Raw genomic sequence first — 17,420 nt, forward strand, 5'->3', positions numbered from 1 at the left:
CTCAACCGTTAACAATTTTTAAAATCCTTTAGAGCAGACTCCTTAGGGTTTGGGGTCTGCAGGGGACCCTATCACTAATTTGGACAAGGCAGCTCTTGTGTCTTTTGTAATAACTGATAACTGATTATCCCGACAAGGGGAGAGTTTCCATGTGAAATGCAAAGCATTTTGAACCCCAGCCAGACTCATCAAGATGATTTCCAAAATGCCAAAACAGGAACTTCCTATAATAAATAACCTATCACATTTACATCTCGAATTAGCAAATTTGGAAGAAAACGTGTAGTTTCAGCGCCAAAACAGAGATGGCTAAAGCCTGCCCACCCCAAGCCCGCACCCCGACCTCCACCTCCATCTGCACTCTTCAGCTCTCAGAGCACAAACACGGGTCCAGGTGCAAATGCTCAACTCGCAAGGAATGCAGAGCACAGAAAAGGACTGAAGGCTTGACTGCTGGTAATCCCCGTGGCCGCTCACCATTGGAAGTGGTGCTGGAGGCCACGGCTTTCTCGCTGACGTCTGGTCGAGTGGAGTATTTCACTATGGAATTCTCCACTTTCTTCTTCTCAGTGGTCGTGGAGCTCTGGGACTGGGCCTCCATGACGCCTTCTCATTACTTCAGCTCTGGGCGACCAGGAACCCCTGCAAAAACAGCAGCGCCATCAATTTCAAATAAGAAGGGGAAAAAGGAAATCCCACTCCGAAGGCCACTTCACCTGTCACCTGAGGAGGTGCCTAGGGCATCAGCCAGTTCAAAATATGGAAGCCCCTTACCCGCAGGCTTTCTTGCAAAAAGGCCTCAAAGTGCTAGTAACAAGCCAGGCGAATTCTGTCTACACGTGCAAAAGGAGGAGAAAGGGACTTGTCCATAATGGGGGACTTTTCCCAAAATCCTACTGGGCATTTGTTATTAAATGGTCTAAATATCTCCATTTCCAGCTGTGCTTACGGCGAGAAATCCAAGTGTCACATTACTCCTTCAAGCCACATCTACAAATGTCTCCAACATTTATAAGAAGGTGGCCGCTTTTCTAAGGGGCAATAGGATAACCTTCCAAGCCAGGGAAGTTTTTTAGTTATTAATTAGATGCTTTAAAGAGTGACCGACAATTTCTCCCATCCAAGCCCAACTCAAGATTCTGAATCAGAGGCTTCTGGTCAATGATTTTGCTTCCCTCACCAAGATATGTGAATCGCAACATGCCGCTTAAACTTAATTCTTTCAGGAAAACCATACTCTTTAAGCTTTCTTAAAACAGTAGAACATTTCCGTTCATTTAAGTTACATTTTTAAAACAAACAAAGGTGATAGAACAACACACTCTGGATCCCACAGGAAAAGGCAAAAGATCACCCACAGCAAAGGCTGGAACCACTTAAGAAATATTAAAACTCAGCTACAGGCAAGGGCAGTTAGTCTGTCTTTCACCAGCTTCATTCATGTGATAATCGCCCTAACTCATCATTCATCAATTTTCACTCTGCTTGATTCATGTTCTTTTTTGGCAGTCATGATCTACACCTACAAAGAATACAAGAGAAGATGACAAGTCTCCTCTCTACCATGTTTCCCTCAAGCCCTCTAGATCGTGGGCATTTCTTCCGTGGAGTCACCTGCCTATTTTCTACATTTAGCGGAGGCCACCGTGTTCCACCAAAACAAGCATCAGAGAAATAAAACAAGGAAGTGCTTCACAGACTAAAAGAGTTAAAGTACCAGACGGAAGATTTTTAGTCATCCTTAACTCAAACTTGCAAGGGAACTGCAATCTGGGATAAGTAACTGGAAAAGCTGAAGGCCCAGAGGCCTCATGGCCCTGGAGCACCAGTTCTTCCAGTAACTTCCATTTCTTTTCCTTGATTATCCAGTGGCATTCATTGTAAAACACACAAGTTATTTAAGAACAGCTTTTCTAGAATAAAAAAGGCAAAAAGACGCCCTAGGTTAAATGTACATATCAATTATAAGATCCACTCTGAATTCAGAAACATCCCTCAAAGAGCCCCCATAGATCACAACAGTGAAGGAATATAGACCTTCTTTTCTCAAGGCTGCCACCGTACACAAGTCCACAGGGGAGGGCCTGATTGGCACCCCCTGGAGTTGTCCAGTGCCTCAGTTTCCTCATCTGTCACATGACAGTGTCACACAGTGGGACTTCACCTTGGGGGTGGGAATGGGGGGTGTCCAGTCCTCTTTAAGAATATGTTAAAACTTACAGACCCTCTCCCCCCAGAATCCCCTTAAGCGCACAAAAAACTGTCCATTTGATTTCCAAGGGATCACAGGCCCTCCAAACCAGTTAAAGAACCCTTGAAGGAGAAATTCTCAACCACCCCTTCTAGCTCTACCAATCTCAGAATGATTCTTTAAATTTTTGCATGCCCCCCCCCAAATTGACTTAAATATCATTTTTAAAGCATGCCACAGAACAATTCAACCCATTCCATGGCACTGTTTCTCAGAGTGGTACAAAAGCCACCTGAATCAGCCTTGTTTCAGTGCTTGCAAAACATCCAGAGTTGCAGGTCCAACCCCCGATGTCTTTGCGGTGACCCCTGGAACCTTTATCTGAACCAGCACTGGTGACTATCAGTTTCAATGAAGCTCACAGACAACTGCTCTACATATTTTTTGTTTGCTGCTCTGTACCCAATACTGTAGGTGGTCCTCACTGAAGTCTTGGCAGATTGGATGAACTAATGAATGAAGTACTGAATTCCAACAGCCCAAAAGAGCCTATCCCAACTGCCATCCCAACAATGAACTCTGCATCGGTCGGGAATCTTTGTTGAATGTCCGTCTTCCCCTCCAAACCCTAAACTCCAAAGGCCGGGCTATCTACCCAGCACCTCATACCTGTAAGAATATTTACTGAGTAATAAGCGATCCAGCAATGATCCTGTGACCCAGACAATTCAGCAGTGTCTTAAATCTTAATTGCCATAGATTTAGCTACATATCTTTTCTTTTATAGCCTGTGTTTCTTTGTAAACTGGCAAATTATATCAAAACTAAAAAACTTTAATAGGAATATTTAATTAATCAAAACACTCCATTCTCAACCATTTTGGAGAAAAAGGGGCACTTACTATAATTGTTTCCCTCAGAACACAAATACAGTTTTACCGGTCGAATCTGGATGGAGTTTACGAATACTGGACACAGAAACAAGCTAATGGACCAGAGGGGGGAAAGAAAAAAAAAAACCATGAAGAGATGGGATTCTTGTCTCTTCCTTAGGAGAGGGAACTAATTAATAGTATTGAGGAGACAAGTCACCAAAGCTCCTTGACAAACTTGGTTTTTGGAGTTGTTGGTTTTTCCCCCCAAGCAAAAGACTTCATTTTAACAAAGCAATAAAAACCCTCCAAATACTCATCACCAGAGAGAGGCTCAGTGAGAAGAGGTAAAGCCCCAGGCGCTGATTGAAATCGCACTAATTAATGGTCTTGGAGAACACTAATTCCTCCCCCCACCCCCTGTTCAAAATGGATTTTTTTTAAAAATAGACCCTTGGTCACTCAAAAGTCTACCCCCTTCTTCTATTTTGACAACTTATTTTTGGATCTCATTAGTTAGTAACTAATTATTTAAAAGTGTGGTTTATGCTTGGAACAAGGCTATAAAAATGGCAACTTGCCAAGGCAGACATCTGCTTCCTGTATATCCCTATAAACTATATCAGCTTAGTTTACTGATAAAAACCCAACTTTGTCCCTGTCAGTTACAAAGGAGAAAGTTGGGGTTTTTTTTTTAATACATTTATTTATTCATTTACTTTTGGCTGTGTTGGATCTTCATTGCAGTGCGCAGGCTTCTCACTGCGGTGGCTTCTCTTGTCGTGGAGCACGGGCTCTAGGCATGTGGGCTTCAGTAGCTGTGGCACACGGGCTCAGTAGTCGTGGCGCACGGACTAGTTGCTCTGCGGCACGTGGGATCTTCCCGGACCAGAGCTCGAACCCATGTCCCCTGCAGTGGCAGGCGGATTCTTAACCACTGTGCCACCAAGGAAGCCCTAAAGGAAGAAGTTTTAACATTCTAGACTCTCACACCTCATCAAAACTCTGCACCAAGAGTTAGGGAGCAGAAAAGAGTGCCTGCTTCTAGCTGGGGTGGCAATTTTTTCATAGAATATTCAGCCGAGTTGGGAAACTCAGTCCTGAGTTGATACAGGAAAGCATGAGGTACAGAAGGGACCAGTAAACATTCCTGATGGAATCCTAAAACATAAAGAATTAGGGCCGTAGCCTATAGGACTCCTTATAAAATCTGGCGTTTCCTAAATAATAAAGTATAATTTATTTAGAACGTAACTCTCAAGGAAAACTTTGCAGTTCTGCTTCACTTCAAAGATCTTTCTCTGAGGAAAACATGCCACTGGTTTTTAGATGTGAATGAAATGAGACTTTTAGACCCTGCTCCCTTTCTTTCAGGGCCAAACTGTTCTCCCTCAGTCCTTTTCACCACTGTAACATTACATGCAAGATTTGCTGGCATGCCCCTTGACTTTTTATGAAAAAAAAAAGAGAAAAAAGAAAAACTATTTGTAGCTGATGTTTGAGTCCCAGCAGCTTGGGTATATGGGAAAAACAAAAACAAAACAAAACAGAAAACCCCTGCAGCCAAGAAAAACTGCTCTGCTAAATAGACCTGCTAAAGCCTGACGTTTCATAGGTAAAATGCAGGAATGAAAATGCCTTCTTGAAAGCAAACAGTCATGGCTTTTCCTCATTCAGCTGTCCCTGATCCTTCTGTAATTTTCCCGAAGCCTGAACCCAGGGCACAATTAATTCCAGACCCTCTTTTAAAACTAATCCCTCTCCTACTAGCAACCTGCCCACAGGAGGGTCTTTCCTTTCTAGATTATAAATCTGAACTTGCGTCAATCTCCTACCAAATGAGACATCCTATCCTGGAGCCACTGACCAGGTGATGCTGTAGTGCATGTCTCCACTTGAAAGGCAGCCAAAGAAAAGTTGCAACATTTATTACTAATTTGAAGAAATGGCGGGGAGGGGGGAAGACCTGCACTGGAAACGGCACTCCCCCACCCCACCCCTGCAAAGCCTCGGGTGGCCCTCTCTTTAGAGTGGCCACTTGGAGCTGCAATTTAAAAATACAAAAACAAAACAAAACCAAAAAAACCAAGAACTTTCATCTTTGCAAAGATAAGATGTCATTTGTGTGATTCTTTTTCCATTTAGTAAGCAGTGGGCTGTGGTCACTGCTCCCTGGGAGCGCACGCAACCTGCGCTTCCACGCCAGCTTCCCTTCTGTTCCCCGCACGGTTCCAGGGTCCGCGTCTTCACACCTCGGCCGCGTCTCCGCGTCCCAGCCGCCTCCCCAACCCCCGGGATCCCGGCGTCGCCGTGCGGGCCCCCCTCCCCGCACGCGGTCGCAGTCGGTGCAGCGGCGGCCCCGGGGCGCCCGCCTCGCCGTCTCCTCCCTCCCCGGCGCAGGCAGACCCGGCCGTAGCTCCCGGTCCGCGCCCCGCGGCCGCGCAGCGCTTGTTCCTCGGAATCGGCCGGCCCCGCTCGCACCCGCCCTCCGGCAGCGTCCCCCACCCCCCCCGGAAAGCGCAGAGCAGGGGCCGGACGATCGGAACCCCGCAGGGCCTCCGCCGCCCAAAGAGCAACCCTCTGCACTCTGCATCACCCCGGTCACCGGCTCCCCGGGCGCTGGAAAACTCTCGGCACAACCGGGCAGCATCTCCAGCAGACAGTGGTCGGTGGCCGCCCTGCACGCAGTCACACAGCTGCTTCACTGGCTGAATTCGGGGAGAGAGGCAACTTTCAGGGCACTTTGCAAGGCAACACCCTCTTTTCGGCACTACAACACTGCGGAACCCTTGACGTCTTCAGGAAACCCCTGGCTGTGTGCGTCACTTCACCAAACTTCTAACTCGCTCCACCGGCTCTTAACCCTGTTCCAAATGTTGTTCCTTCATCAGCCGCCCTACATAGATTAGGTGTTGTGAATGGTGTAGGCACAGACCCATCTCATGGGCTCTCGGGGAGGAGGGCCCTCAGTGGGGTTCCAAAGTTCAACCTTAACCACGAGGCTTTAGACAGTAAATGGAGAGCGTGAGAAATCACAATTCTGGGAACATGTGCAAAAATCAGCCTTTCCCCTTGCAGATCTCTGCAGTGAACCCTGGGAATGCGCATACAAGCAGGATTCCATGATGGGTTAAACCCTTACAATGTTCAAAAGGAAGCGCCAGTGCTAAAACCAATGTCTGAAATGATGTTTGGACGGTATAAAACGACTCTCTAATCGAAGGTGAAATGAAACAGTAGTTCTAAACTGATAATGCAGCCTTTGTGAACAGCAGACTACTTCATTTATTTCCCTAATCCAGCTGGTTTATTTTTCAGTGGCCTGAACTTGGGTTTTCCTTTTTTTTTTTTTTTTTCTTAATGCATTTAAAGATTTAAAACAACTAAGTTAAAAGCCTGATTCGTGGCAACCTGATCAGTTTCTGATGGGTTAAAACAGCTATTGCCAAGGAGGGATCAGAAAAAAGAGGCATTCCAGGAGGAAGAGCGGCACTTTGAACAGCATGGCGATTAGGCCTTAAGTGAGTAATGATTCTCTGCAACCCAAGGAACTCTGCTCAAGAGGAGTAAGACTTTCCTCCAGAGAAAGTACCTTTACTTACACCTGCCCGTATATTTACAAGCTGAATGATCTTCCTAATATGCTAATATTTCAAAAATCCAAAAGAACCAGCCTGTGTAAGGATTTCTAAGGAGCTGCCACCATTAACACTGAAAAGTGACATTTCTCTCATACTGTATTACTTACTAGCAAATTACCTGCTCCTACAAGACACTAGTCTGAGAGCAGCCATTTAGGTAAAATTCCTATTAAATACAACAGCATGGCGATTAGGCCTTAAGTGAGTAATGATTCTCTGCAACCCAGGGAACCCTTTGCTCAAGAGGAATAAGACTTTCCTCCAGAGAAAGTACCTTTACTTACACCTGCCCGTATATGTACAAGCTGAATGACCTTCTTAATATGCTAATATTTCAAAAATCCAAAAGAACCAGCCTGTGTAAGGATTTCTAAGGAGCTGCCACCATAACACTGAAAAGTGACATTTCTCTCATACTGTATTACTTACTAGCAGATTACCTGCTCCTACAAGACACTAGTCTGAGAGCAGCCATTTAGGTAAAATTCCTATTAAATAGTTATACCTTCCTGCAGCATTAAAATTCAGTTCCTAAAGAACATGACTGCTCTAGGAAAAGTTTTTTTTTTTTTTTTTGAAAATCAAGAAGCACAAACTAATGCTGATTTTAACTTTTGAGCAATTCTGGAAGTGAGAAATAGCGTGAGTTTCCATGAGCAAAATTTAGGGAATTTGAAACATTTCAGTGGATTTCATGTAATCATGCTTTATAGAAAAGCTCTTATAGGTTGGTAATGTGGTTGATGTTTCCTGGTGCTCAAAATACCTTTCTGAACCTAAAATCAATTAGATATGCATAACTTCTGTGACACACCAACAGTTCCCAAGATTCCTAAGGCTTCCTCTCCCTCCCGTCTGCACTGCCTTTCTTTCCTGCAAGCTCAACTCCATAAGTTCTTTATGAAATCTTCATGAATTTTTAGCTATAGTATTTTTAAATGTGCAATTATTTTACCTTTACTGTGATTCCCCCCACCCCCATGATTAGGAAAGCCTAAAGCCGTAACTGCAAGTAAGAAAGCTCCTATCTGTTCAAGTTGCCAAAAATGGTCTTTCGTAGCCTAGAAGGTTCCCCAAATCTGCTGCCTATTGTTTTCGGATCTTTCTTTCCCAGTTTCTGAAGCTCCTAATCTCAGATAAACTGTTCATGACAGACGTCCCTCGAAAGGGAATGGAATTACTCTATGGGGAAATAATTGCCTGGCTATGGACTGAGTTTGGTTTTAGTAGATTAACTACACCTCAACTTTTAAGAAACCCATATATTTAACTTCAACTACTGAAAAGCATATTTGACGTGAAGTCATCATTGCTACTAGCGTTAAAATCACAAATTACACTTTGCGTGCCAGTTTTACTTTTCTGCCATGTGTATTTAAAAGGAAAGATCATCAGCTACTCTTGACTTTCTCTGCTGCCAGGAGGACTTTATGAGAAACATTTGAAGGGTAAAGGTCTCTATTTAATACTTGTTACTGTTTCGGAGTTTTGCAAAAACTACGAAACACCAGTTCCGTGTACTTTGGTTAGGCTTTGCAGGAAGTGCCCTGCATAGCAGGTGCCAGGAAGGAATGAGCTGGCACCCCGACTTTCTGTGGGCTTGCTGGAGACAGACAATCCTCAGACAGAAAAGGAGATCTTTAAGTCAGTTATCGGTCTATAGATCCGCTAAGCTCATGAAAACTGCATTTCCCTTAAACCTACATATATCACGAAAACAGCATGACTGATCAAAGGTGACCCTTGTCTCACTTCCCTAAGGTGTACAGGAATTAAAAGTTTTCACACATTTTCAGAAGAAAAAAAGCCCTAAATTTAAAAATCCTTCTTAGAGAACTTCTAAAACTTTTGGTTCCTAGAATCAGGTGTTCCTTTACAATCAAGCTTCAGAGAGTAGAATACATGTTCTATGAATAGGAATATACTTTTAAACCATCACAAATATGAGACCAATATCCGCTGGGTGTTAAAATCAGCTGGAGATCTCCCAAAGGTACTTATTTTTTTTTTGTCTGGTATGTTCATCATACTTCATCCTCCCGATTTTTAAACTGGGGATTCTTGAATCTTAACTGCAATTTGCAAAGCACATTTTTCATAATTTAAGGATTTTTAATCAGGGCTTATTCAGTAACAATTACCCCCTGGTCCACTCAGCCTATAAACTTTGCAGAATTCTTCAGCTGTCTTACTTTTTGGCCCCTGCCCACCAATCATGTACAAAACCGCCAATGCAAACTATACCAAACGATGCACCCTCCCAGTGAAATGCCCTGGTGTGGAATTTCATTTGAACCTCACAGTTCAAACAGCAGATGTTGTCCTGAAGTGGCGTGGCCTGGTCCACGCTCCATTCAGATTTCCATACATCTTAGTTCATTAAGGCTTCATTCTTGAGCTGCTGCCTGAGGTTCCTCCACACACAGGTAACTCCCTTGAGACTGAATTATTCTTTTCTAAACTACCACAAGCTGAAATCGAGAATATGGTTTAACTGCTTCATTCCTTCATTACGACAATTTGAGAATTAGCTTTCATCTGAACTGTGAGTTTTCAGTCTCTTTTTGTAAAACTCCATAGTTTGTAATGTACAGCACTCTGGAATATTGTTAGGTGTTTTATGCAATCTCCCCCAAAAGTTCAAGTAGATAAAGCTGCAGATTTCCACATGAAAATAAACAAATAAGATGTCACACTCCCTTCTGAAGGTACTCCAAGAGCCAGAGATTTAAATAAAAGAACACTTATCTCCCATTATTTAATTTCATTTTGCAGCATAAAAATTACCCAAATATACTAACAAATGCTGATGTTTCAAACATACTCCTGTGTCACACACACGCACACACACACACACACACACATGCCATCATCCCCACCCCCCAAAAAAAAAGTAAAGAAAAGAAAAGCCCACTAGCTGTTTGAGGCTAGCAATCAATCCAATTTACTGCAGGTACAATTTACATGTACACTGCATGCCACAACGAAACCACAGTGTGATGCCAATAGGGCCCTTAAGAAAGTTTTCCCCTAAATCTCTGGAAAGGAGGTTTAAAAGAAAGCAAGGATTACAGTCAGCTAGAAGGTAGGGAGGGGACTTACCTCAAACCCAGCCAAGCAGAAATCAGAGCAGTAATTCTACAAGTCGACAAAGTACATTTTCAAGGCTATAATGGTGTGAAGAAGTGCTGGGCCACATGGCCTGAAGGCAGCGCTAATACCCTGATGACTGATGCTGGCCGGGCATACAATGAATTTGGGGCTTGAAAACTAACAGAAACCATGCAGTACTTTGACAAATGGGCTTTCACAATTTCATTCATTGAATAACCTTTAAGCACAAAATTGGCTCGAGTTCTCTTGGGAATTACGTGACACGTCTTGGACGATGATGTGAGTATTTCCCTTTTTTAATTATGACTCCGTATGCAAAATGCAAACGCACCCTAATGTGAGGACACAACTCCAGATACTGCAGATGCATATGTGGAGCTCAACACAATATTGCCTTTCAGGAGGGGACGGGAATGTTCCAATGCCACCTTATTAACTAGGTAATGGTCTGTTCATTCAGTTTCTTTAGAGAGCCATAGATTTTCTGGGACGTTTTGTTGGGTTGAAATATACACACACAGAACAAAAAACACTTTCACATTAAAGAAAAAAAAAAACAACCCGAAAGTGGTCATGAGTAGCTAAGAAGTGTGGCACTAAAATATAGTGCATTTAGAATTACAAGTGGAAAAAGTCTAAGTTTAAGGGGCGAGGCAAAGGAAAAGTGCCTTGAAACAACTGAGACACCATGTAAGGTTTGCAATCGAATACACTTGCCAACAGTTAACATCCAATTTCTTCCCAACAGCTCCCCTTCCCTTATAACCCTGTAAAACCAGCCCTTAGATGGAAAAATCATAATTTTGGCAATTTCGAAAGAGAGCATGAAATATCTAGAGTGTCTCTAAATTAACAAGTACCACTTACTGTTAAAGCATTGCCTTTAACAGCTTCTAAAAACTTAAGAAAAGGATCTTAAAACAGGAAGCTTATTGAGCTCATAAACCTGTTATTGGAGCCAGGAATACATAGCATATTTAATCTGCAAACTGTGAGAGTCTACAGTGATTTCAGCAAGATCTGAGGCATGCCCTCAAGGTTTGCTGGGATCTGGGATTAGGGGGTTGATAAGAACCTCTACTGCCCACGGACATGTTTTTCTTCTGCAGTTAAACACAAATGCACAGAGACGTTTGACTGCTGCTTGGCGTTACTGCTCAAGTTATAAAAAAGCTTTGCAGCTCCTTTTGCTGTCAATATATCAAAGTTAAAAAAAATCATCAAAGTGTGAAATTTCATTTAAAGTCTTCGCCAGTCTACAGCTCTATTTCACAGGCCCATCAAATACAAGGAGAGATGAAAAATACACTGGAAGTGCTTGAGAAAAGTTTGTAGTGCTCCCCCTGCCCTGTTGTTGTTTATTCTGTCTCCCTTTATTTGCTTTGAAACTAGAACAAATCAATTTTCATCTGGAAAAATGACAACAGGAAGTGAAAGGCAGCATCTTTTAGTAGCCTTTAATGAAAAGACAACCTGAAGTCATTATTAGAGTGGAATCTTGTGCTTAACAAATGAAATAGACACACACACACACACACACATACACACACGCACGCACAATTTCTTCTACAGTCATGTCAGCATTTTAATTGACTCTCATGATATAAGTTGGCAGAAAATTTCTTGAGTCTTCCAAAACAAATCAGACCGACTATAGAATATGGATGCCAGCAAAACTAAAACCTCCTTCAAAGAATTCTTTAGCTGGGGATTTACAACAATTGCATAAAGAAGAAAAGGCTGACTTTTAAGATAATCTACTATAGTCTAAAAGCATTAACATTCCATTACTAAGGTTTTCTTGAGGATTTCATGACTCACTGATTCACTTTTCCTTCAAGACTGGTTTTTCTTAGTACATGACTGTCTCCATATAAGTGAGTGCACTGGCACAATGATCATTAAATTGTTTCCTTTCGTAAACTCCCAAACCCTATCCTTAAAACAGGGGGGCAAGGGGAATCTCAGTAAGCAGGATACCTCACATAGATTGTAAGGACCCCTAAATGGCAAAGCACAGAGGAAGTCTGAAACCCTTACAGCATGCAGGTAATTAAGAAAACTGGCCAAGAAACAAAGGAAAGTTCAACTTTTAGGCTTGGGCATCAAACTGATGAATTAATGACTGTTTCATTAAATAAGTAATGAAATAATTCACCAGAGTCATTTTTCATCAGTACTGAATTTTCTCATTTCTGTCTGTAGTCCTTTGCAATTTCAACATACTGGAAAAATGTGTTTATGTCAGGGTTCGATCAAGGAACATAAACATGTTAAAGGTACCAGGAAGTCGTAGGTATCTAAGTTGAATCTACTAGCCTTTCATAACAATACAATCTATACCGTTTAAAGTGCTTCTGCGTGTGTGAAATTTCACTGGACACCTCTCATATCGGACTGACTCAGGCATCTGAAACCAAAGCTTCCCTAGGCTGACTTCAAGAATCATATACCCTCAAAGGATCTCCCCTTAGGCAGGCAGTTTCTAATTAAATAGCTTTTAGTATAAAATAAACCTCTTCTCCCTATAAGTATGCTATTACAACTAATTTAAATGTTAGTTCATGTTTGTTTCAGGTCTGACTATAGTCCAACTGGCCAAAGTGTTTGTGTACCAGGTTAAGACCAATATTTCCTAACATAAACAAATTATTTAGATACTTCACACAGTTTACATTGTAAAGCCAATCACCACTGCTTTAATAAAGCCCCTCAACTGAAATACTGTTCTGCTTCAGAAAGATGAAGCGATTTTGAGGTTATTTCACTACTTTGAAACATAGCATTTTCCTCCTTCAAAATAATCTTGACACATGTAATTAAGAAACTGTCAGACCATTATTAATTTTTAATTTAAAACCTAAATGAAATAATTACAGGAATCAATCAATAAGGCACCTATTCAAATTACAGAGCAATTACATAAATACTCAAAATTAATACTTTAGGCCAATTCTTGAAGATTTCCGTCTATAATATGCTAAGACTTCAAACAACACAAAAAGTGTAACATGGGGACCATGAATAGTTCCTTCCTTAAACAGACAGAAAGGACCATGGCAGAGGGCCACACCGGCCATGCCCAAGGCACTCAAGCTGGAACGCTTTTTAAAAGTTAATTGATTTCCAACAGACACTTATTTCAGGGATCTCAAAAACATCCCAATTCCGTCCAAAATCACATAGGGAGGGAAAAGCCTAATTACCGCGAATTTCCAGCAAAGGGCTCTGCAGAGACGAACTGGGGAGAAGAAGGAAGAAAGATAAAGGAGAGCAGAAGGTGTTTTCTAGAACCAGTCCGACAAATGGCACTGCGCACATCTCTGCACAGCGGCCGACCCTCCATACCTCCGACTAAAGGGCTCTTTTACTTGGAGATGCGGACAGTCCATCATTTCAAACTGAAATGGCAGCTGGAAAATGTGGAACAGCTGGCAGAGAGCTGGGAGAAAATGTTTTACATAAATATATGTACATATAAACTGGCAGAGGGCCACGAGCGCTGTACCCAAGGCCGGAGTCTGTTCGGGACTGCACACCCCGGAGATGAGACCCTGGGGGCGGGCGGGAGGAGTTGCGGGGAGGATGCCTCCTTCATACTCTGTCTACACGGGGTCAGCAAGGGAAGCGTGGGTCCAGCTGCTCTCGGGATGGCATCTCCCAAAGGAGGTGTAATCAGGGACGTGAGCACAAAGTTCAGGGGAGGATAAAAGGCCTGGGTGTGCGGTGGAGCTTCGGCATCTGGCAATCTGCTTAGAAGTCGCTTCACAAACTCTCCAAGTTTGGGTAAATATTTATTCCCTCTCCACCTCCTCCCGGCCCTGTGCCCTCTGCAACTGCAAAAAGTAACTGTCCCCTGCAGAGTGATTCATACCCAACTCTGCTCGGTGAAAATGCGGCCTCTTAAATGATTATTGCAGGGGCCACGGTTACCCCCCGCCCAACTTCCACCGCTCACTCCCTGCAGCTTCTAGTGCTTTTCTTTCTTTTGTTTTTTTTTTTTTTAATGCTGTCCCTGGAAAAGAAAAGAAATGAAAGAATACCAAATCATCCACAGATGGTACAGCTTTCACTTTTCCTCTCTCAGGACGGAGGCGCGCCTCCCTCGGATGGGAAGCGCAGGCTGGAGGAAGCCCCCGCCGCGGCGCTCCCCGCGCGCACCCACCTCGCCGCCCGCCGCCTTCCGCGCCGGGCCCCCCGGGGGGGATGCAACAGTGCGAAGGCGGGCGCCGGGGCCCCGGGGGCTAGCGGAGTTCCTTTAAGCCCTCGGGGTGGGGAGTGGGGGCTTGGGGCGCCGTCGCCGCGGCTGCTGCAAACTTCTGCCCCCACCCCGCCCTGCCCCAACTTCGGGAGGTGAAATTCTCCAGTCCGTCTCCGGATGGCCGCCGACTCAGACGCTGGTAAGGCGAGCAGGAGGGGGCGAAGGGAACACTCGCTCCGACGCCTTACCCGCTGCTCCCGAAATCTGGGCGCCTCTGGACAGCCATATTCAGTTCCTCCCGCGCCCCCCGTCGGGGACCCCCCCCCGTCGACCCGGAGGCGCGGGCGCGGCCGCCGGAGCGGGCTCCCGGGTGCGGAGCCCCGCGAAACAAAGAACTTCGGGCGGGACGTACCTGCGGCGGCGGCGGCTGTCAAGTCCCCGAACTTCCCATAGACCCGCGTCCGGGGCGCGGGCGGGCAGCTCCGGGCTCCGCGCGGCCGCGGGCGGCTCGGGCTACGGCGAGCGTCCGGGCAGGGCGCGGGGGGCGCCGGCGGCGGGCATGGTGCGGCGCAGGCGGCCGCCGGGCGCGCGGGGAGGGCGGGTCGGGGCGGCGAGGGGGCGCGAGGGCGAGGATGCGAGCGCGCCGGCGGCGGTGGCGGTGGCGCTGCCCCTGCCCGCTCCCGCCCGCTCGTGCGGCTCCGGCATCGGTTTCAGGGATCGTGTAATCCGATCCCTTCTGACTCACAGGCCCTGAGTGACAGTTCTGATTTGGTTCACCCGCGGGAGGGAGGAGAAAGAGAAAGAAAGAAAGCCCCCACCGCACTCCCCTCCTGGCATCCAATCGACTTTCTGGAAGAAGGTCCCATCCCGGCCTGGAAACCCGCGCGGGCTTGGAGGCGCCCCCCGCCCGGACCCGCGCAGCCTGCGCTACTCACGGGTGGAAAAGTTGTTCTTCGGCTCTGCGCTTCCCTCCCTCGCGCTCCCTCCTTCCCTCCTCTTCCTCCTCCTCCTCCCCGCGCTCCTCCTCCCCCAAGTTTTAACAGATGTTGCCGGACTCTCGGCTCTCGCTCGTGCTCCCTCTTCCCCCGCCCCCGCCCCGTCCCTTTTCTTTCGGCCCCTCTCCGGCGGCGCGGTGGGGACGCGCCGAGCAGCAGGACGCCTGCCGCCGCAGGGGGCGAAGTTGGGAAAACTTGGAGGAGTGCGGCTCGCCTTACTTTTGCTTTCTCGCTCCCTGCAGGCCGCGCCGGGTGCCCGCGCTTCCCCGCCCGCCGCGTCCCCGCGCCCGCAGCGGGTCCCAGCGGCGACGCGGGCGGTGGCGAAGAGGCGGCGCGGGCCGGGGTCGGGGGCTGGCGGGGGGGGAGCCCGGGCGCCCCGAGCCACGCGCGCGCTCCCTCCCCGCCCTCCGCCTCCTCCGCCCCTCCCCGATCCTCACACGGACACATTCAAGCCTGCTCCTCCTCTTCCCCCTCCTTGACCCCGCGCCCGCTCGGCGCGCCGAGGCCCCACCCACCCGGCGAGGGGAAGGGGGCCCGGGCGTGAGGTCACCGCCGCCGTCCCCGCCCGCGCTCGCCACACTGCCGGGACGCCCCCGCCGGCCCGCGCCCAGCGCGCCCCGGCAGCGTCTCCCAGATCCCCTCGCCTCCCAGCCCGCCTCTCCCGCTCCCTTTTCTCCCCGCTCCCAGTTTGGGCTCCCTTTTTCTTCTTTTAAGGCCTCTCTGATCACAACCCCCGCTCCTTGGCTCGCCCACTCCTTGTACATTTCCCCAGGCCAACCCTGAAACTCCCCTTTTCTCCGGAGGATGCTTTTGAAAGTTCAGGGTTTTTCTCTCCACCGGACTCATCTGCCCTTTGGGGCCAAATCTGGGAAGTGGGACCTCCCACTACACAGCCTGCTGTCCCCATGGGCTACTTTATAAAGGACACAAAAACAAAGACCCCGGGCTTGGAGCCTGGACTCCAACGTGGTGCTTTTCCCTGAGCTACAAAGTGTCTCTGTCCCTGATTGATTTTCAGCGGCCCATACCAGAAAAAAATTATTTTCCCTCTATTCTCAACCGGCCAGCCTGCATCCATCTGTTCCCTTTCAGTGTACTCAACCTGGACCTGTAACCCAAAAAAGAGAGTCCCCATGGGGGGAAACAAAGGGGGAAAAAAAGAATGGAAAGAAAACCCCTGTGGCATCCCCAAATCCGTTCTTCGTTGGGTAACTGAGATTCCACCCACCCACCCACCGGCCGCCAGCAGCGCCTCGGAGCTCAGGGTGCACTTGTGTTGACACGAGGAGCGTCTTAACTGAAGGAACAGCGTAGGTGGATGAACGATTAGCTATAGGATATGAAGAGCATTTTGAGATTCAAATGCTTAACTGGAGAATTTTGAAGGGAACTGATGGTGGTATTCACTATTTGTTTCCTGGGACTTGTTGCTTATCTCAAAGACTCCACAAAAGCAGACCCTGCCTTAAGCTTTTATGGTAGAAGCAGTGAAGATAAAGGAGGACTGAAGGTCCTTTTTAGCCATTCATTTTACGATTTCTCTCTCTACCTCACCATGCTTGGAAAAAAAAAAAAAAAAACTCACCACTGACTCATCATACAGAGCAGGGGTCTCAGGATACATGGGTGGTGGTCCCAGCTTCCCCTCACTAACTGGCCTTAGGCCCAGGAGGATTGTCTGAGCCCATCTGTGGGATGGTGATAGGAAAACCAGGCCGCATACCTCCCAGGATTTGTAAGGGTTTCCAATGAGATAATGCGTGTGAAAGTAGAAAGGGACACAAATGTGTAAGAATTATTATTATACTTCCCGTATATACTCCAGCATCAGTCACAGTATTTTTTTGTATTCAAGTACTGCTTCTGCCTCAATCACATGAATGCAAATAATACATCCTGATGGCCTCCTCTGTTCACCCAATGGCAAAAAAATAAATAAAAAGGAGACAGACAGCCAATAAATCAACAACTGGAATAAACTAGACATTTTGACTTTTACTTAAAAGTCTTTTGCACATTTTGGATCATGAAGATCTTGATTCTCAGTTTTAAAAAGACAAGAACAAAGAAAAAGCAGTTCATCTTTCCCCCTTATGCCCATCAGAATAGCTAAAAACAAGAGGAGAAAAAAAGCTGGTGTCTCCTGTGTGTCCCTGTGTCCTCACCTTAGATTCTAGACAGAAATGAACAGTTTTTTGCTTTAGTGGTAAACATATATGTGAGTGGGAACATCTGGCAGAAATAGTAGCGGAAATAAAAAACTTGGTTAGCCCTCGTGTGAGTTAAATACTGCCATAATGCAACGACTTTCAATCTATATTAACACAAAAATTATTTTTCCAAAGGAAATCTTGTGTGGAATCCCAAAATACAAAAGAAAGCTACTCTGGTTGCAGTTGGGTGGGG

General features: G+C 46.2%; 1 protein-coding gene across 4 annotated transcripts in view; it reads right to left on the reverse strand.

Annotated features, from left to right (window-relative positions):
- GLI3 (GLI family zinc finger 3) overlaps window positions 1–15,341 on the reverse strand; it is a 281,589-nt gene extending 266,248 nt beyond the window's left edge. Inside the window, exons 1-2 of one of the 4 annotated variants that reach the window (XM_082631920.1) lie at window positions 15,234–15,341; window positions 478–642 (exon numbers count right to left, since the gene is read on the reverse strand). In XM_082631920.1, the coding sequence (XP_082488046.1) occupies window positions 478–601 (124 nt within the window). In that variant the 5' untranslated portion in view covers window positions 602–642; window positions 15,234–15,341. Of the gene's footprint in view, window positions 1–477; window positions 643–3,782; window positions 3,978–14,431; window positions 14,528–14,954; window positions 14,978–15,233 lie in introns of those variants that run through there. The other 3 variants (XM_082631922.1, XM_082631919.1, XM_082631921.1) reach the window with 3 other exon arrangements.
- Between the last annotated feature and the right edge of the window lie 2,079 nt (window positions 15,342–17,420).

The sequence above is a fragment of the Mesoplodon mirus genome (genome assembly GCF_964341445.2).
Source record: "Mesoplodon mirus genome assembly, chromosome: 9".
NCBI lineage: Eukaryota > Metazoa > Chordata > Mammalia > Artiodactyla > Ziphiidae > Mesoplodon > Mesoplodon mirus.